The sequence below is a fragment of the Neocloeon triangulifer genome, unplaced genomic scaffold (assembly GCF_031216515.1).
Source record: "Neocloeon triangulifer isolate White Clay Creek 2 clone unplaced genomic scaffold, ASM3121651v1 ptg000004l, whole genome shotgun sequence".
In the NCBI taxonomy this organism is placed as follows: Eukaryota; Metazoa; Arthropoda; class Insecta; order Ephemeroptera; family Baetidae; genus Neocloeon; species Neocloeon triangulifer.
Genome location: NW_026775547.1, coordinates 4630129 through 4651988, shown reverse-complemented (window position 1 = coordinate 4651988; position 21860 = coordinate 4630129). Strand labels below are relative to the sequence as shown.

Genomic DNA, 21860 nt, shown 5'->3' with positions numbered 1-21860 from the left:
CTAACGAGAAAGCACAGCAGCAACTTTCGCAAAAAGTACACAACGTGTTTGCAAATCATAAACTCTCCCGCGCCATTTCGGCAAATTTCAAAAGAAAAGGGGGTGTAGCAGCTGAAACGTGCTAATTAAATTAGTCCGCCTCCGACGCAAATCCGGACCAAACGAACATTAAACCAGACAAACTTGTACCTATTAGAAGTGGCGGCGAGGCAATAATAATCTCCATCGCGAGAGGGTTCTTCACTTGCAGCCGAGGGATTCGCACACAAAAGCGATGAGAAACTTGGCCATCAAGAAGTTTGTCTCCGAGAGAGTGGTGCTAATTCGCTCTCATGCAGATGTTGTGCCAAAACGTTCGTTCGTTCGAGTTTGAGTTGTATCGCGCCGCAGTGCGCAACAAAATATGATACACTGCCGACTGGAGTCTCTGTTGCTCCAAGTGAGACGCTCACTCTGCGCATACTGAGTTTTTTGTTGTTAAATTGTAATAAATACTTCTCTCTCTTGACTCTCTTGAGAGAGCTAACGAGAGACGCGCAAAAAGAAGAGCAAGACGAGATGAGCGTCTTGTGTGTACGTAGCAGGGAGGGGCAGCAGTTAAGTCTTGTAAAATTTGTTAGCTAATTTGTTCAATTGCTTTTGCACACAGATTTGCGTCAAGTTTCCAAAGTTGAAAATAAGACTAGAAAATAAAGAATATTAAAACTTGAACGAGAAAAAAATTTAATATAAAATGTAATATTTGTTATTAATTGTAACTTTTCACTACCAAAAAATTGCAAACTTTGAGATTTATACACCAATTTTGATTTATTTACATTTTTTATTTAACTTATCAATTGAAAATGGATAAAAAGTTCCAAGATTCAATATAAAAATAGAATTTGAGACATTAAAATAACTTTTTTTATTGTTAATTATACATGTATTCATCATTAATTATTTCAAAAAAGTCAGTTGGCAATCATGTGGATTTTAGGGTTGAACATTTTGATTGTAATCCTCCTTAGAATTAAATAAAATTCTGCAATCAATTATTGCTGGTAATTTATTGAAATTGATGTGTCAAATGATCGGAAGTTTGATCGTAGCGAAAAACGGCCGAACAGCGCAAATTGAAGTGTATGGCAGAGAGCAAAGTTGTGCGGGCAAAGTAAGTGCCTCGGAGGCGCGCGTTCTACGGAACAGTGTGTTTACGAGCGGTAATGAACCTCTAAGCGGGAATAAGTTTTCGCATAAAAATGCTTTATACGCCGGCGTCCTTTGGCGGGTCCGCTCGCGGGCCATTTTTCGCCAAAAAGCAATTTCCTCCTCGCCACCCCCCGGTGGCTCCTGCAAAGAGCAAAGACGTTGAAACGCGATCATAATTTACGGTCGGCGCGAGCGGCAGACTTTTTAAATAAATTATTATTTGTCGGTTTTAGAAAGGCAGGGCTTTTAGAAGAAGTTTGTTGTTGCCGCGAATAATTCATGCACCTTTTTCGAAGCCAGTGTGGACATTTTTCATTATGTGAGGGACTGAATACGTTGACCATTATTTTGCCTCTTAAGTGAGCCGCAGGAGCAGATCCTTCAAAGTTTGTTTTGCAAATAATGTGTCTCCGGGTAAAAGCTGCAGCACAACTTATAAGCCCTCGGGGAGGAATACCCATTATGGCGCTGAGCGAGAAAACGGACCGACGAGACGCCTTCCCATTCCATTACGCTTTATCGCAAACTTTTTGTTGCCCGCCTGAAATTTATCGCTTTATTCAATATTGACTAGATGAGGGAGTTGCTGTGTAATCCGGACCATGAGGATGCGAAGATTTTAGTCTTTTTTATCGACAAGTTGGTTTTCACAACCGTTTTCTCACGCAGATTTGAAAGTTTTGAAAAGTGGATCTGAATAAAAGAGTGTTTGGTGAAAAAGATAAACAGATTCAATATGATTAAGAAGTAAATTAAGATATATGTGAAAAATCGCAAAATATTCCAAAAAATTATAAAAAGGTACAATAATTTAAATTTTATACAAGTTACAATATATTTCAGGATGACAAAATTTACGCAGGTTCAAACAATGAAGAAAATTACATAATAATATTTTTTTTCTTCACTTGTGAAATAATCATAAATACCTAGTAATTCTGCCATGGTGTAGGCTTATTTTATTTAAACTTTTACATATACCAAATTGTATTTATTTAGTGATCACTTTTTCTCCAGCCTTTATTTGTCAAGTTTCATGATAGAAAGAATTTCCTTTCGTATTTAATTTAATATGTAACTTTTATTTTTAATTAATAGGAAACTGAAAGTGTCTTAATTCCTTTGAAAATTTTTCACTTTTAAAAGCTTTTACTTTCATAGCAATCTCATTAAGCTCTCTTTCGAACTTTTTAATTGAAATAAATCTTCCCTGAGCCTCTGCATATTAGACGCAACCTAATTAAAATCCAATTCCTTTCTCCTCCAAGAGAGAGAAAAACAAGCCATTTGTCAGCTTAAAAAAAGTGCGGCAGCTCCCCTTTAATAACTCCGCGAAATGCGTCCGACTTCAAAAGGATGCTGCCGCGAACAAAAAATGTGTGTTTTTTTTCGTTGCAGGTGTGCGTGGGGGTTTTATTTTTTAATTAAAACACGCGGCGGGCGGGTTCCCTCGGTGATGCATTCATTCATTCATTCCGCACGAGGCGCCGCCGAATGCAATTTGAATTTTCCGGACCGGTGCTGAATAAAAAAGACAAAGGGGTGAGTTCATTTGGCCCGGGGTGGAAGTAAAAAAATCCAACGTCGCGGAGAGAGAATAATTCAGCTCAGGTGCGACGTAGGACGCGGAGAGATAATCTCGTCAAACTCGTCGAGTGTGAAATGAGAAGTTGCAGCAACACGCGTCGGGAATGATGATATGAAAATGATGGAATTACTGGATTAATTATATGCATAACTGACGGCGAGTGTCGCAAAAGGTGCACTTTCAACGTGGAAAAAATAATTGCCTGTTTCTAGACTGCGCATGTAATAACAGTCATGAAAACGTGCACTACAATGCAGGTTAATTATTTCACCGCAATTACGGACAAAATGCTTTTTTCCCAGGGAGTAAAAAGGTGCATGAAACTTTTCCACTTTCCCGTGCGGCAGAAAATAAACGAATTGCGTGCATTATTTTGCGTCTGGCTTCAGAGGCGATGATTATTTTATTACCCGACCGAATTACCGCCGCCACTATTAATTACGCAATTACCGACGAGCAGACTGGCCACATCGGTTATTGATCACTGGGCGAGGGAGATCAATTGTTACGTGTAATTTAGTTTGCCGCCTCCAGTCAACACGTAAATTATATAATATCAAATTGAGCTGACCCAAGTAATCATGGTGGAGAGCAAATCTAAGTGGGGGAAACTGAAAGCAGCAAAAGTAGTGAATAAACCAATATCTTGGATTTTTTTAATTGAAAAACATACTTAGAATGAATATTAATGAATATCATATTCTGCTGCTCGGTCGAAAGAGAAAAGTTTTTAATATAAGTAAAATACAATTACTTAATTTCAACTTTCATTAATGTTGTTATATTATGTTTTGCTACATTGTTGTCATTGTTTTCATAATAGATCACCATTCACAATAAAAATTATATTAAATTGCTGATGGCATCATTAATAGTTCTAATATTGTAAAATAGCTTTCTAATGTAATTAAATTTAATTCGATAAGTGCCACTACAGAGTATTCAGAGTAATAATTTTTAATTGTTAATATACAACATATAGACTAAACAAAACGTTTAGATTATAAATTATTTTTAAAATGATTATGAATGTTTTGCTTGTTTTGCTAGAAGTGAAATTCCTTTAAAAGAAAACACTTGAAATACAAAATATTAAAATTATTACATAATAATAAAAATAGTAAATATTAATATGCGATGAAAATATCTAAAAATTAAAATTTTCAAAGTAAATAAATATATTTTAAAGAATTGCAATAAACTAGTTAAAATTGGTAGATCCTTTAAAATTTGTTGTTACTGCTTAATATGTACTGAAATTTATTTAATCTATTTTCTCTGAGCTTTAAAAAATAGTGATTTACCCCCAGATGACTCTTGAAACTCCCCTCTTGTTTATGTGTGACTCTCTTCGGGTGTGCGTGTCATCCGTTCATAAGGCTCCTCACTAATTTACAGGAGTATTTAGAAGCCTTAACAATAAACCATGCGACAGCTTCACACATGTGCGTTCCACACTCTGCAGCGGTAATGCACTCTCCAATTAGAGCGGCTTCTCCTAGCTACATAGGGTGCAGCCGAATTTATTTATCGGCCACCCTCGCTGCTTTTGCCGTCCGAAACTCTCATTAGTTACAATTGTGTTTATTAATGTACCACCGGGCATTCTCTGCCCAAATACATCATCCATACATTCAATATTATAAATTGCATTGATTACAAGAGAGAGAAATTACATCAAAAAAATACAAAGACAGAACATACAAAATAAATAGCCCTGAAATTGATATTGTTTATTATAAATATTACTTTTTGTTTGTTTTGTTTTTTTGCCATCATTACAGACCTGTTCATGTCGTCAGCACTTTGTCGCTATTTATTTTAAACTAGTCTTTTATCTTAGACATAGCCTAGCTTGTACTGTTTTTCTTTTACGACTCAGGAAAGGTGGCCTCCTTATTGAACTTATTCATTTTCATTTATAATTATTAATTTCTCACAGTAATTATTTATATTTATTCAATTAAGATTGCATCAAATTATTTTTGAAGACATTAATATTTTCATTCAGACACCAGTTCGCCTGCAACGCATTCCATAAATGATAGCTCTGCATTTTAAAAGAAAAATCACCACAGTCAAAAGGTGGCAGCAGAAAAAGTTTGTGTGATCTAGCAGCTCTCGAATGATGCTCATCTCGCAATAAAAATAATTCTTTTAAATAGGGTGGGCTATTTCCATGCAAAGTTTTATGTGTCATAAGAAGTATGTTAAGCTGCATTCGCTCCTCAACTCTGAGAATTCCTGCTTTCACATAGAAGGGTGTAATTCGATCACCAAACTTGACATCATAAACATATCTTAAACAATTATTTAATGCAACATCAAGTCGTTTCAGACGCTCCTTTCTCACATCACAGTAAACTATGCTGCAATAATCTAAATGTGGGAGAATTAAACTTTTTAGCAACTGTAGCCGTACCTTTTGAGGCGTAAAATTGCGAAATTTATTCAGGTTATTCAAAGTGCTGTAAATTTTCTGACAAACAGTTGAAATCTGCTTATCCCATCGAAATTCTTTATCAAAATGAACTCCTAAATTTTTAAACGTGTCTACAAATTCAATATTAGAATTGTTAATTGCCAGCGGAGGAAGAACATTAAAGTTTATTAATTTATTCATTTGAGGAGAGGAAATTATCATAGCTTTAGTTTTTGCTGCATTCAATTTTAATCCATGCCTTTCGGACCATTTTGCCACATCCTGCAAAATTAAATTCATAATTCCTATTGCATCAGCTAGTTCTTTCACTCCACATTCAATATACAGCTGAACATCGTCCGCATACACATGATATTTACACCTGCTCTTAAAAATTCTGTTTATATCAATCATATAAAGTGAAAAAAGAAGTGGACCAAGCACTGAACCCTGGGGCACTCCACAATTTAATTCAGCCCATTTGGAATATTTTCCATCGCTGCCTTTTACTGCTTGCTTTCTGTCAGAAAGATAATTATTAAACCATTGCAAAACAGGCGGTGAAAAATTTAGCTGGGAAAGTTTTCTCAGTAAGAGTTTATGATCAACGGTATCAAAAGCCTTAGAATAGTCAAGAAAAACCATTAAAACAACTTTTTTGCGAAAAAGCGCTGCCCTTATATCCTCGGCTATTTTCAGCAAAGCGGAAGTCGTGCTATACAATTTTCTGTAGGCAGATTGAAATTCGTCTAAATAATTATTATTTTTTAAGAATTCCTGAATTTGTTTGAACACAATTTTTTCAACAACCTTCGATATTGTGCTTAAGAGACTTATTGGACGAAATTCACTTGCTTTGGAAGGGATGCGCACCTTTGGGATTGGACTTAGAATTACTTTTTTCCACGCACTTGGAAATACAGCCATCTGTAGAGATGAATTAATAATATTAGTGAGCGTTGGCATCAGAACACAGCAAATTTTCTTTATCATGCTAATACAAATTTTGTCATGCCCCTCAGCTGCCGAAGTAATGCTGAAAATTGCTTTTTTAATATCCACAGGGTTTGCATAAGAAAAGTGAAATGGTTCGTTATTCTTTATACCTGGAATTACATAGTTATTATCAATTTTAGCAAGCTGGCTTTGGTCGCGCACTACCGTCAGCTCTTCTACCATAATATCTAGACTAACAGGGAGACTTGCGTGATTATGTTTTGATTTTATCAAGCCCATATTTCTAAGTTTACTCCAAATTTGGCCTGAATTATTGAGGGAACTTTACTGATCAAAAACTCGGCTTCTATAAAAGGTTAAAATCAACTGCTTCACTCTGTTTTTAACAGCCCTATAAACATCAAACAGATATCGATTGTTTTTAATACGACGAGCAAGGCTCAGCAGACGATCACGGTGGGATATTTCGGACCTGATTTGCAAGGGAAGTTTTGGTTTAAAATTTTTAGGCACACATCGCCTCTGCAGTGGCACAAATTCATTATAAAAATCAATGAGCATTTTATTAAATTTTTCAACTTTGCCATCAATCGTTAGTTCAGCTCCACATAAAAACCATTCAACATTTAACGCCTTCTCTTGTAGAAAATTATTATCTGCTGCAGAAAAATTCCTATACATTGCAAATTCACTCTCAGCCTCAATTATTTTTGAGTCAAAAATCGCAAATAATATTTCATGACTAGATAAAGGATTAAGCAATTTTCCGAAATTAGTACAATTTAACATGTCCGAAACAAAAATAGCATCAATTGTTGTAACTGCATTATATGATATGTGAGTGTCTTTAATAGGCAACCGATTAAGACTTAGATCCTGCAATTCTGTTTCCAGTTCTTTACCTTCACGTGATCCATCTGCAAAATTGTAGTTAAAATCTCCTAAAATAATCAAATTTGCATATTTAGCACTCATTTCATTCAATTTATTCAAAAAATTAGTTAATTTTGTTAGTCTGCTAGGGCGCCTGTAAATTACTGCTACTAAAATATTTCCATTCACCTGCTCCACTTCACACAAGATATATTCTGTAAGTTGCAAATTATTATTTTGCGGAGATGCCGCTAGTTTCTTATATTTTAAACCTTTCTTTAAATAGATCGCTACTCCACCTCCTCGTGCACCTTCCCTATCATTGCGTAAAATATTATAACCAATCACATCAACTAGGTTATCTGCGTGCTTATCTTTGAGCCAAGTTTCTGAAACTCCTATAATATCAATTACTTTTTCAGCTAGCAAGTGACGAAAAAGCACAATGTGGTTTACATCAGCAAGGGATTGCGCATTAAGAAAAATTACTTTGAGAAATTGGTTTTGAGATACATAATCATTAATGCTAATATAATCATTTTTATATATTAAAGAAAATTTTGATTTTAATTTTGCTTCACTCGCTTGTCTCTGCTGCTGCTCCGGGTCGCATCTCCCGCATTCTTTATCCTTCTGCTGCCTGTACTGTTGCTGCGGGGTTTGTGAAAACCCGCGCTCGCAGTTTCTGTTTCAATGGACTCTAAGTCTGCACCTAAATCAGTCGGTGAGTGTGCTCGCTTTTCCGGCCGCGCCTGCAAATTATTATCAATTCCTGATATTTCTGTAAAATTCTGTAGCCAGTTTGGGTCAACTAACACCTCAGGATTAACAAATTTATTTCCAATGATCAGTCCATTTCGCCGAATTTTGCTAACTACACCTTTTTCTTTAGCAGCTTTCGAAGCAGCAACAATTGTACGTCTCACCGCCTGCTCCTCTGGTGTTAAATCGTCCCCTATAGTGACGCCTGTTCCTTTTAGAGAAGCTACTTTAGACATAATTATGCGCTTATCAGATTGAGTTTTAAACTTGACCAAAATAGGCCGCTTAGCCGCATCAGATTTTCCTATTCTATACATTGCTTCAATTTGTGGCAACTCAGTTAATTTAAGCAAGACTTTAGTGACATGATTAAAAGCAGTGTTAATTTCAGTAGCAGTCTTAATTCCAAACACAAGAATATTATTTGCACGAGCCGCTCTCTCCAATTGCGCCAATCTTTTCCTCAACTCTTTATTATCTTCCTGTAAATTTTCCATTATTTTCTGCCGCTCCAAATTATGCTCCTTTATCTCTGAAATGTCTGACGTTATTTGATTAATTTTGGGTCCAAATAAATTATATGCGCGTCTCCTCCTGCTCGAGAATTAAAAGGGGCTATTAAAGCCGAAGAACATCTGCCACTTTCCCTGATTTGCGCAGGCCAAAAGTTTTGGTGCAAAGTTTTGAGCTTACGAAACGCCGAGTTGGTTGTTTTGAGAAAAGCTCATAAAGATTCCCAGAAATTTTCTGCAAGACAGCTTTTATCATATTTGTGTGAAGAAAATTTTATTCTGCAACTTGAAAACTTTTTCGAGTTACAGCTTAATTAATGAGATTACATTATTTTATTTGCTATATATTTCCTTTGGTTTGATTCAACAACAATATTTTATAAAATAGCGGCATTAATTTCTTAATTTATTCTTTTTTATTTTTAACAATTTTCAGATATTTAGTCTCTTTTTCTATAAGTTCAAATTCTAGTAGCGAAAAAATTTACTTAACGTTTGAATTTATTTTCTTGGATATTTCCTCGGCTTCAATTTGAATAATTTTTGCACATTTTATAATTAGAAGTCTAAAGGAAGCAGAATTAAATAAATTGAAAGAAATTCTATGGTATTTCCATCAAAACGGTTGTTCATTTTTCATGAAATTTCTAATTTACATCACCGATTGGAATCAACAGCTTTTAGGTTGTCAAACCCTTCTATGGTGTCCGGAGATAACAAAAACTTGTCAATGTTTGTCACAAATCCCAACAGCTGTCATCAATTCTGAGAATTTAGTACGCATTTAGATGATATTAGCATTTGAATTTGGAAATGCGTATGGAGACATAAATTTGAATCTTTAGACTTGAGGGCGAGGTGGGTGGGCACCGAAGAGCGTTTCCGAACCGCAAAAGATTGAATGGCCGGCTCTGTTTTCATTTCAAACAAACAATATTGGCAAATGCGTGTTCGGGGCCCACTCTCGTCAGCCACGAAAACAAAGTGGCCGAGTGATTTTTACAGACTAATGACAGCGCCATTACACTCTTGGAAACACACTCGGCATTTTATTGCTCGTATCTGGAACGAGCGAGGGGCATTGAAAGAAGGAAAGAGAAGCACGTGGGCTCTGCTGGTCGTCCCACGTGCAATCAAATGGGAAGGAAAATGCAACTTCACGCCGCAGTGAAAGAAAATAAAATGTCCTCGGAGTTGCACCAACTTCGGTGGGCGGATCGGTCGGTCTTTCTCTCTTTCTCGAATTTATTTATGACGAATTCGAAAACAAGAAGTAGTGAGCTACGTTTTATTTTGCGTCTTGGAATGCCGAGTTGGTTAATAAGGTGTGACCGACACCAGATAATCGGTTGTTTTCCCACGGATTCCAGCATTATTTCCATTTTCCTCCAGTCACGATTTTCTCTCATACGGGAAGATTGGAATCGCTTCATATTTCAGAAGGTCGACCAAATTGGGGTTTGCTTTGTTTCCACCCAGATTAATGGCGATGCCCATATTCAGTGGCAGAAAAAATAAACCTGCCCAAACTAATCGGTGTCCTATTTCATACTAATATGAAACCATTTGTTAACATAAGAATATTTTGATACAGACCGGAACAATCAAGTATTAATTTTTAAAATTTATTTTTCAGACACAAATTTGGTCAAACTGAATCTTTAAAGTATACAAAAAATATGCCATGAACATAAAATATTTTTTAAATAAAAAATTTAAAGAAGCCTAAATTCCTATGTGAAATACAAAATTTAACTTTAATCTTGACAAAATTTTAATAATAGTGACATATTTTGTAAAGATCCTTGTCAGAATGAACTTTTCACCAAGTTATGAGTCAGACAGGAAGATTTTTTAAAATAAAACCTCATGAAATTTGATTTCCGGTTCGATTTAGCAAACAGGTGTTTGTGGAAATTGTGAGACGCGTGCTGGTCATTTTCGGTTTAATTGACTCTCAGTCAGTGCGTTATCGAGTGGGCGAAGAGCGAGCGAGCGAGTCTCTCTGGTCCAGCAGCGTGTGCAGCATCCTCCAGCAACAATCAGCTGCTGACCCGCCTAATATGGGAAGAGCAAGGAAAACGCCCTGTTTCCCTGAGAGAGGCCTCGGCTATTATTGCCGGGGCACCCACTTACTCGGATTTTCCTCTCCAACACGCTCAGTCTGTGTGCGTCGAAAGTTGAGAGAAAAAAGAATTATCGTACTTGTGAGCAGAGCAGGTACCGCAAGGTGGAGAGCGAGCGAGAAAAATTAAAGGGGCTCCGCCTGATGTTATCGGCCGATCATTGGCCGCGCGCTTTTGTCACGCTTGCCAAAAAATTGCGCACTCCGAGAGAAATTCAAGGTTGTTTATACGGAAACGTTATATTTTTCTCAATTTATAAACCCATAGCAATTATCGAACTAATATAATTTTGTAACTATTTAATAAATCTCTAAATATAATTTAAACAATAATATAAGCAATAAAAAAAAATATATATTTTATTTTTTATTTTTTCACATTTTAAACATGTTTATTTATTTTATATAAAATTTATAGGCATAAATGATATTTATCATATATTTACAAATTAAAATTTAAACATTTATATATGTAATCTTTTTTTTTTATCCAGATTGTAGCCTTTAACTTTAGCCATCAGCTTCTTTGCATTATATTAGCAATATTAGTCATTACCTCCTGTTGTTTATCAGCTCATCTTCCAGTGAATTTTTAAATTAATTGCACAATAACTCAAATTTTAATATTTTCATGAATAATGAGGAAAACATAGAAAACGTTGATGTAAATATAAAATAACTTAAATAATATTATAAAATATAAATAATTAAATACATATAGAAATGTAATTAGCAACATTGTGATATCAGATATCAAGAAAAACGAGTTGCTCCACAATAAAAAAAATCATTTATGTGCGCTGCAAAAATATTAATTTCAAATTCAATTATCAGTATTTTTGCAATATCAATTTTCAAAAACTTTAAATATATACCAAACAAGTGATGGTGGAAATGAAGAGATCGGGCTTTTCCGCGTTGCAAAAAATTGTTTTTATTCAAAAAACAAATGGCTCTACCAGTTTCGGTCACGGTCTGCGACTCTATTTCATGAGCAAACGCGCTGCTCGCTGACAAATGATGGTCTTTTGATTTGTGTTCATTTGAGAAATATTTCAAATCAAAACTTTTACCCTGCCAGTTTTCTTTGTGACGCAAATACTGTTCTTCAAAACCCCAAATTTTTTCAACCCTTTAAAACTCTGAATGGTGAGGACGGCGTAACGAATGCTGCTTTTTTTCGTAACTTCCCGAGTCGAAAATCTCAACGAGAGAAAAGTCACAAAGAGAAGATTCAAATCTCCTGTGACGCAAATCAGTTTCTCACGAGCTGAGACGCCTGCACTTTTTGCCTCCCTCTCGCTTCGAGCAGAACAAAACACATGCTTATTATAAAAAAAAGAATAAGAGCGCGCCTCAGCAGTCGGTCTGTATAGTAACGAGCAGGACCGTCCCTTCAGTCACTTATTAAGGCTCACATGGTCCGACCGTGTTTCTCATTCGTTCCAATGGCCGAGAGATAAAACGAAGGGAAGGAAGGGTTGAGCCGCTTCCATGTTATGATCGGAGCCAGCAGCAGTACTGCTCGGTGAATTAACATCCTGTTACTCTCGCAATGACGTCACACGTGTCGGGCCGCGACAATGACGACGTGATCGAGACATTGAGCATAAGTGAGTGAAAACACCGAGCGAGAGGGCAGCTGCGCTTGGGCAAAAAATAGACAGACCGCTTCCGCGCGCAAGCTGATAAATCGTGGCCCCGGGGTCGATTTAAAAGACACATTCGTCCGTCGCTCAAAATGGAGCGGGACAAATTGGAAGAGCTGGAGGCGAATGAGGGAGGTCTTGGGGGACTCTTTTGAAGTGCCATTATTGAAAATAAATTGGACAAAAATTATTTTCGTCAAGACATAATTAAAATCTCTATTTATATTGAAATAAAATAAAAAAGCATGAATAATTGTTAAATTGTTGCAACAAGAATGAAAAATTTATAAAAATATCAGAAATTAAAATGCAATGCTGAAAAATGGTGCAGTTTCAATCTATTCCTTAAATAATCCGAAATTTATCTTCAATTAGCTGGAAAAATTGGTAATGTTTCACAAGTAATTGCATGAACTTACAATTTTCCACAATTTTTTAACATCTACTAAGCTTAAGATGAGATATTTTTATTTCTTTTTAAATTTTCTTTGGAAATATTTAAAATCTATTAAATAAAGAGAAATTTACTCTAAATTCCAAGATCACAAATTTCAAAAACACATGAACTATGAATTCCTGATTTATTTCTCTGAAAATGGAGCATTTTTTAGTGGATTATTAAAATTTTTGGTCCATTTTTTATCAGAGCCCATTAGCACTGTTTGTTTCATCAGTGGGGCGCCATATTGGTTGTCAAAACTCTCCAGCAAGTTTCCACTAAATTACGCAACCGTGTCGAGTGTTTGCGGATGAATTTCTCACGCCAACACAAACATCCAATTTCAACTCCTCCGCCTGCCGAATTTCAGTCAGTCCGGGCAAAAGAAACTGTTTGTTTGCCTTTCAAATTAATATCAAATTTCTGCCCAGAGTTGCACGCATGACAGCCCGCCGAGAAACGAATCAATTAAATGATTATTTTCTTCCACCTCGTCAAATCTGACAAATAATTCTGCACGTGTCTGCATCTCGCTCTAGAATATCAAATAAAATCGTAATCAGCTCGATTGTTTTTCTCCCGAAATGGTCTCGTCAGATCGTTACGTTTATGGACCGGCCGTCTTATTTTTATTCCAAAAGCAATTTTGTTGAGTGGATACGTCACTCGTTTTGTATTGTTATGTGTGGAAAGAAAGAGAGGCAATCGCTCGCCAGCCACTCTCCATCATCTCCAATTTATTTTACATCCAGCAGCTCTATCTGCTGAACGCGGAACAAAGGATAAAATATATTGATGTGCGTGCGTGCGTCTCCCGTTTTGATTGATGACCAATGCCATTGTATTGGCCAGAACATCTCCTTTCTGCATTTGCATTCAAAAGCACAAACCGTCCAGGAAGGCATAATTCGATATGATTAGAATATATGCGTATAATGGGACACTGCACCGTCAAATCTGCGCATAGATCTCAATTCTTTTTTCTTTATTTCAATTTTTCACTCGATTTGTAAAGAATAATCAAAAATTTAAATTAATTTTTTAATGAAAAATCTAAGTTTTTAACTGATCTGTGGAATACTTTGGTAGATCAGTATCTTGAACGTTTTAGGCTAAATTTTAGTTGTAACTTCCCAGGAAAAATTAAGTAATGCCATCCCTGAAAGAATTTGTTTGAAAGAAAAATAAAAATTTAGTTTGAAAATTAGATCTTATAATCAAACATTAAATCCGATGTATTCTATTTATGCAATATTTGTGACATTACTATGCAGCGCAACAAGATTTGCTGACAAGGAGTAGGGAAGTTTTGTTCAGATACAAAATTATATGGAGTAGGTTATGAAGATTTATTATATAAATTTGTAATAAAATATATTTTATAGTACAAGTGTTCAATTTTAAATACTGATTGCAATACGAAAAGTCACAAAATAAAAGGAAAGTACAAAAAAATTAAAATTTAAAATATTAAATTAAACGAATGAAAACATTTTAACTATATATAAACACCATCTGAATATTATTAAATATAAATAGTTATTTAAATATGTTTAAAATTACAATACATGTAGAAAGTTCTAAGTAAAAAATCTGTAGATCACATTTCTTATCAAACAGTATCCCCTATTCTAGATTTAGCGATTCGATGTTTATGATGGCTATAAAAGCCGTTGCCATAGATAGCCAGACTGGATTTTTATTTCGCACTGGGCGCTGTTTGTGTTGTGATACAAAATCGTCTGCCTCTCATTGATTGAGTAAATAACCAGGGGCCATTGTGTATAAAAAGCAATCGTCGGCGCTGAGCTGCAGCCCCACGGCTTATAAATTACACAACACGGTCTCGTCGTTAGCGAAAGAGATGAAGTCACTGAAGATGCAGCGTCTTTGCTAAATTAAAAAGGCAGCGAGATCATGAAAATGCGACGAGTGATTCACGCCACGTACATCACACACAATAACTCTGCTGAGCCGCCCACGTACGAATGTAAATTCTCGTCATAAAAATTTGAATGATTTAACTTCCTTGAATTCTTCCTACGACCAGGCATTGTGGCATTCGTCACTTAACTGAATCAAATTGAATTGAATAATTAAGTAGACCCAAATTTTTGAAAGGCTTCTCAAGGTCTTTTTCCCGAGAGATGACTTTTTCATAGAGTGGAAAGTTTGTGTGTTTGTTTGTCTCTCCCTATCTATAATGATTCTCCACTTATGTATAACGGGCATGAGTTTTCACATTTTCAATTTGAGGCAACGTGTATAAATAAACCGACTTCCCACGCGAAAAATAAAAGCTGTGGATTCGCTGGCAGATGCGCGTCAAATTCGTGACAATTGCTTCATTTTACGACCGCCGAAATCCAACGCGCTCGTGAAATCAAACGCCGACAGCTGTTTGCTCTCGGCTGAATTAATCGCAAAGGGCCATCGCGTCATCATAAACGACCTCCACGGTCAATTGGGAAAACGAGAGTGAGTGACAATGGATTTTCAAATGCCATTGCACTTTTGTATTTGAAATAAATTCGATGCCTCGGTTTGTGGTCGGTGAGAGGGATGGGAAAATATTTACATCGAGCAGCAGATTGATAATCTGATCTCTTGCGATCAGTTTTATAACTCAGCGGTTTGTATTATACAGTTGTGTGGGGGTAAACAACTGACTAACGCCGCAATGAAAAGCTGCATGAGCAATAAATGCGTTCGAGAAACATGAATCATTTTACTTAAATTTTGTTTCTTTCCTCAAACGTTACATGTAAAGTAAAAGCCATTGAATGTAGAATTTAATTATTAATTTTAAGAGATAACCTAAAGCTCGTTGCTCACTAACCAATTAATCTTAGATATTCAATAATATACAATCTTACAAATTCCGTTATTAATTTATTAATAATATTCAAAACAAGTAAGTTTGTACGGCAGACAAAAATCTATTGAAAGTTTAAAATAGAAATTAATAAATAATTAAATAATAAATAGAATGTAAATAAAAAAATTCAATTTAATAAAAAAAATAATTTGCGAACTTTACAAAATCAGTATTTTTTATTTTAAATACTTGATTTTAACCTTAGTTTTATTTTAAATAAGAAATTAAACAATGTCTTACCGGTGGCTGAAGGTGAATTGAGCAGATTATTGAGGTTTAGGTTTGGAGGGCTACGCGGGGGCAGCGGTGACCCCTTGGGCTGCTCGATGGGCTTGTTCAGCCCTTGCAGCAAGTTCTTCCAGCTGCCACTGAGGGCGCGAATGCACTTGTTGAAGGTCCGTTGCACCGGCAAACCTGTGCCCAGGTTGCGCAAATTGCCCTCCGAGTGCGACCTGTGCAGCAGGGAGAAGCTGCGGGGAGGGGCGGGGTCGTAGAACGAGACTGGCGGCGACCTGGGGATGATTTCCTCGAACTCGACCTCGTCGTCGAAACTCAGGTAGGTGGAGGACAGGGTGGGCAGGGCAGGTGGCAGGGGAGGTCTGCAGGTGCTCGAGCTCCTTCGCCGAGCGAGTCGATTGTTGTTGCCTGCATTGTTGGGGGCGGAGGCGTTGTTGGTGTTGCGCGCCGGGGGCGGCCTCGGGGGCAGCAGAAGGGGGCCGAAGCAGGCCATCATCGCTCGCCGGAGCAACGGAGGCACGTGTGCGGCCAAGAGACTCGGCGGGCACTGAAGGAGGAAGGGGACACGCCTGCCGCCGAAGCCGTCTCTGATCCCCTTCTTTCTTTTCCTCCCGTGGGCAGTCGCCGCTTCAAACCGGCCCTCGTCCCTTTTAACAGTTGATCATAACAAACGGTTTGTGTCCGAAATGACTTCTGTCGACCATTCAAATATTTGCTCCTGGTGTCGCTCACTCTTTGTACGAGAAATCCTTGACTTAATTAGACCTTTTTAATATTGGGTTTCGCCTCGAGACTAATCAACTTTTTGCTTCCCAGCTATATTATTATTCTAGATAGGCTGTTGGTCTCAATTCATATACAAGTAATTTTGTCTGCAACAAACGTACAACTGAGAATTTCGATAGCTCATTCAACTACAAATAATTAATATTACAAAATTTCAATCAAAATTTAAATAATTTTTGTAAAAATGAAAAATTAGAGTTGAAAATAAATTAAGTATAAATTTAAATAGTTGATGGGTAGAAACAACTATTTCTCTTTAGATTTACCATTTTAAAAGGTTTGAAAAATTATTTTAATAACAATTTTTTTATGCATAGAGAAAATGTCTGAATTAATTTCTATACTTAAACTTTCAAAATTGATTTTATTTCACCAATTCGTATTCAAACTGACACTAAAGTTTTGAGTTAATTTATATTGGTTTAGTCACGAAGGTTTAATATAGAAATTCTATTCATTTTCAAGCTCTGAAGCAACAAGAGGGGAAAGAGCAAGTGACCTTTCCTTGTTTAAAATGTCACAATGCTAATTAACTTTTTCGTTGGGAACGACATGTGTAATGATTTTCCTAACCACTTACAATTAAAGAAATTTCAAAAACAATTTCCGCATCTTTCAAACATTTTCATTTATCATTATTGTGTCTTAAATATTTTATTTAAACAAAGAAATTTTATTTAAAATAATGCTATATGAAGAACCAAACTAAATTTAATGCCTATTGCAATTTATAAATAAAAATCTCAATTGACTATAACAAAAATTAATTTATCTGTTTAACGAACAATTAATTATCAACCTAAAAAAATTTAAACAGAATTCACTCTTAATTGTGTACCCTCTTTACTAACTATAAGCAACTGAAACGTTAAATATTCTTCTGTCATCGTGATGGAGAAGCTCTTGCGTGTTTTGGTGCTCAGAATAAATCACGGGCCTCTTTAATTACCGCATCGCCAACAAGCGCGAGGCGCGAGCGATGACTTTTAAACTCCAACTCTCCCCGAGAGAGACTTCATTCTTTATTTACAATATAATCCCGCCGTTGCCTTGCGATCATTGTGGTCGCGCTCGCTCTGAACTAAAAAGTCAAAGCGCTGGAACTGGTCCAAGCAAATGGAACGTCAAAATCCAATCATTCTCAACCAGGCATGGAAAATCCTTTCAAGCCAATATAAATAAATCCGTTTACTTTTCTTTAACATCATCCAGGTGGTACTTTGAGATAAAAATTATGCTAAATTTTTTCCAAATAAGTCAAGTTTTAGTGAAAACGGATATAGCAAAATAGTTTAAAAATTAATGAAGTCTAAAAAACATTATTAATATTATATAATAAATTTCAAAAAATATATTTATTTTGAGGATTTTTCAGTCTCACAAATTTTAATTGAAATGACATAATGATCTGTTCAGATCCAAAGCCAGAAATGATTTTTTTCTCAGGCGCAATTCATTGAAAAATGTAAGCAGTATTATTTTTTATGCCTTTCCGCGAAAATCTCATTACGCCGAGTTGAATTCCTTGGGTCATCACTCACCTGTCTGCAGGCAAAAACGGGTGCTTTCATGAGTATGCGCGTCCGTCTTTTGACTAATGCCCGTTTTCACATCAACTTACTTAACGCTGAATAATATTTAAATAGCAGCCTGGGTGGTATTGACGGCCATAAATTTAATAAATTTCGTTTAGAAACCGAGGAAAAATATTTCCATAAACCACTCGGGCAAATTGGCAGCCAGTTAGTGCAAAATTATAGACGTACGCCCTATTGTTATTTCGTTATTAATTTTTTAATGTGAAAACTTGGGCCGACGCCTCTCTTGCGCTCCACGTGGAAAAGCAGAGAATCTTCTCTTGCCACAAGTCACTGCATTTCCGAGAAAAGCCAGTGCGAGGTATCGATCCGCCGGAGCACAGACTCATCATTTTTCTGACTTTTCCTCCCGCCGGCTGTAAATCCACGCGAGCACTTAAGGAAAATAATAAAACTGCGCGGAGAACAAACAGTAATTTATGTGAAGTCATCTCTCTCCACGCGAGAGATTTCGAGGCACGTAGGTGGCTGCCGCGGAGAGAGAGAGATTTGTCTCAGAGTTGGCGTGAAAACGCGTGCGAGATTCCCTCTCGGAAAAAAATTCGGTGTTTGATCAGCGAGAATTCTTCGAGTGTTTCGCCTCGCACATATGAAATGAGTTGCGTCACTTCGGCGTTCGCGTCACGTGCGCGCAAAAGACAAGCAATTTAAGGTTTGAAATAACATCTTGTTTTCAGTCCGCTCGGTTCAATTATAATTATAGATGTGGCGTAATTACGCAATTTGCGTTCGAAATTGCCGTAATTATTTAAACTCCGCGGAGAGCCTTTCGATTTTACAAAGATTTAATTTTCTTCACGCATGCGAGCGATCATTTTCAATGTTTTGCAAATATTTTTGACAAATTAGCATAAAATTGCAGAGGAAGACCACCAAAAAAGGAGCAATGTTTATTTCATCTCTAAGTTTACCCCTTTGAATTGAGGGAAGGAGGGTGTTAAAATAAATTTTTCAATAACTTAAATCCTAATTTTAAATTAGTATGTAAGCCTGAAACAATTTCCCTGAAAAAATAACAAGAAAATGGTTCATTCATATGACTTTACTATGAGCTTCAAATTGTATCCAAGTTATTTAAAAATAGCGAAAACTTTTCAAAGTTAAAGTTTTTTTCTGAAATGAGGTAAAATAAAACTAAAAAAAACTTTGAATATGCTAATAAGTAAAATTTTAATGATTATCAAATCAATGAAATCAAACAAACAAATTTTTTTCCTTGATAACATATTTTTTTTATCCCTCAATTTTTTGTGTGATTTCCAATCAATTTAATAGTTTCGCGGGCTGAATTTTTGTAAATTTTAAAGCTCTAATCAAGTGAAGATTTTTATGAGAAAAAAAGATAATTAAGTGAATTTTTCCAAATTTGTCCGAATCAAATTATTAAAAATTGTCATCGTTCCCTTCTTAACTTTATTAATATTTAAAAAAGCTCTCTAATTAAACATTCGCATCTCTCTCTTGTGCGAAATAATAATTTCTAGATTTAATTCGCTGTGTGTTCATGTCAAAATTTATTCCTTCGTCGGCCGATAAATTAACAAATAAACCGGAATCTCATATTGTTCTCTCCATATAATTGAGTTACAACAGATGTATATAAGAGAGCGTGTTTCGGCACCATAAGTCATCCGATGCAGAAATTTCTCCGCCCCGGAGCTGCGAACGGCGTTGTTTGTGACCTATAAATAATTACTTGCCCCTTTGCGCACATTATTTTTAATCCGGCAGACCTGTTTCAATCATTTTTCCAACTGGCCGGTTAATTGAGTCGCAGCTTTGATCCCAACAACGAAATCGACCGCTTTGATAAACACAAACGCACGTCCATTCTGATTAATTCAAGCCAACTCGGGCGTAAATATTTTCAGCACAAAAATCTGTATGAAAATTACATTAATTTAAAAATATCAAAAACGTTAATAAATACTTTCGTGTACGGCTAAAAAATTTAAAAATAATTAAAGCAATTTATTTTTCTCCGTTTAAACGACGACGCGTCCCGAGAGCTAATTCCGCTTTGCAAGAAACGCCCATAATTAAGAAATTGTCCGCATGAGGTGTGGGCAGTCGTTGCGAACCAAATCCCGACCGACACAGAGCATAAAAATCAATTAGCGAGATCGCAGATAAAACGTCTCACAGCACACGCGCCGCAAGCAAGTCTGCAAAAAGGCGCTTGAATTTTTTTATAAAATTTATTTTGCTCGAGATAAAATTGAGTCTTTCTTTCTCGGGGCAATGCAAATATTTTATACGTACTCATCTGCGTGGAAATGCTGATTATTTTCTTGCACGCGACACACAAATCCGACGCAATCAAGGCCAAACAAAGGAGAGCCACCATGCGCAAAATTAGCATAATACAGAGCGAGACTCGGGATGAAATAAAATAAATTATTGTTATGGTTGCAGCACGAATCGGCCCGATATATTACGTGCACAAACAACATTGTGAGCGTTTGGATCTCAAGTTCAGCCGGGTTAATGAATACAAACGCATTGTGCTTGTTGATTTTAATGGTTTCTCGTATCGTCTGTGAATTTTTTTAATTACTTCATTATACTTTTAAATTGGCTGTATAAAACGAAAATTCCCTCTTTTTTTACAATTAGTAATATTCATTATTAAGTATTTGATATTCAAGGATATAATTTACATCCAGAGATGTTATTGAAAGGAGCAACTAAAATAAAATTAATAAATTAATTTATTATCAAATAAATTATTGTTGCAGCTTTTAAGTTATTAAATTTATGAAATTTTTAATTTATAACAATATTATTACATATATTTATTTTAATATTACCAAAGAATTTTTTATTATAACAAAAAACATAGAAAAAAACAATTACCTCTTTACATTTTTGAATTATGTAAAATAATTAAGAAAGTTAATAATATTGTTTCAGAAACAGTAGCAAGAGAAAATGTATTGTGCATAGTGTAAAGTAACTAGGACAAATTTTCGTCATTATTTATTCCGTGGTTTGATTGGCATAATAATATTTTTTTTTAAATGATGGAAGCATGAAACAATATAAATGAATAGTTTGAAATCGGAAATTTATTGCATATCAACTAATTTTAAAATAATTTAAATAAAAGCACATTTCTAAAACCTAGTGTAAACGACCCCTTTTGAATTGAAGCTTTTCAATCTTTTCATACATGCTTCGGTACAGTTCCAGTTGAAAGCCATTTTCTAAAACCGACACATCGCAGCGGTTCATACATGCACAGTCGGCGAGCGTGTTGTAAAACATTATTTTCAGCTGGAAAGCTGATTGTGAGTTACGGCTGGGGATGACATATTTCGTTCTCGTGTGCAGTATTACAGTTTATGAAAAAGTATCCTGGCAAAGTCAAGTCCGACACACCGTGTTGGCTGCAATAATATCACCGCATAATGCACTTAAATCCGCCGAGGGTCATGAACTTGCGGCACACGTTGGAGGACTGACTGGTGGTCCAATTAATTACGTGTCTCCTGCAGGCTGTTTTCTTGGCAGGCTATCAAATAATTTACATAGATACGTTCACGAGAGAGCGAGAGCGGATGCAATAATTTTAATTGCACACTTTGTTGGAACTGCTTTTTTGCCACGTGGCTCGAGGAAATGAGCGGAGAGAAGAGTTTAAAGAGAGATTGGATTCGGAGTGTTTAATTACACGTTTAATCTGATTAAATTAATTAAAGAAAGCGTGTAATTGTCACTAGGTCAACAGATAATTGAATTTCTATTTCAGAGCTTTTTTATAGACTCCCTGAATGTTTGTTTTAACAAAAGAGAAATTAATAAATTTTAATTATTTATTGATATATTGTTTAAATTGATCAT

At 35.8% G+C, this 21860-nt stretch overlaps 1 protein-coding gene across 12 annotated transcripts in view; it reads right to left on the bottom strand.

The window, feature by feature from the left end:
* The window catches only part of LOC132193311 (caskin-2), a 158160-nt gene that overhangs the window by 23737 nt on the left and 112563 nt on the right, over positions 1–21860 (bottom strand). For 6 of the 12 annotated variants that reach the window (XM_059613898.1, XM_059613899.1, XM_059613901.1 and 3 more), the window contains exon 1: positions 15637–16141. The exons of 5 other annotated variants lie outside the window; for them this stretch is intronic. In XM_059613898.1, the coding sequence (XP_059469881.1) occupies positions 15637–16129 (493 nt within the window). In that variant the 5' untranslated portion in view covers positions 16130–16141. Of the gene's footprint in view, positions 1–189; positions 380–15636; positions 16142–21860 lie in introns of those variants that run through there. One more of the 12 variants, XM_059613906.1, reaches the window with a different exon arrangement.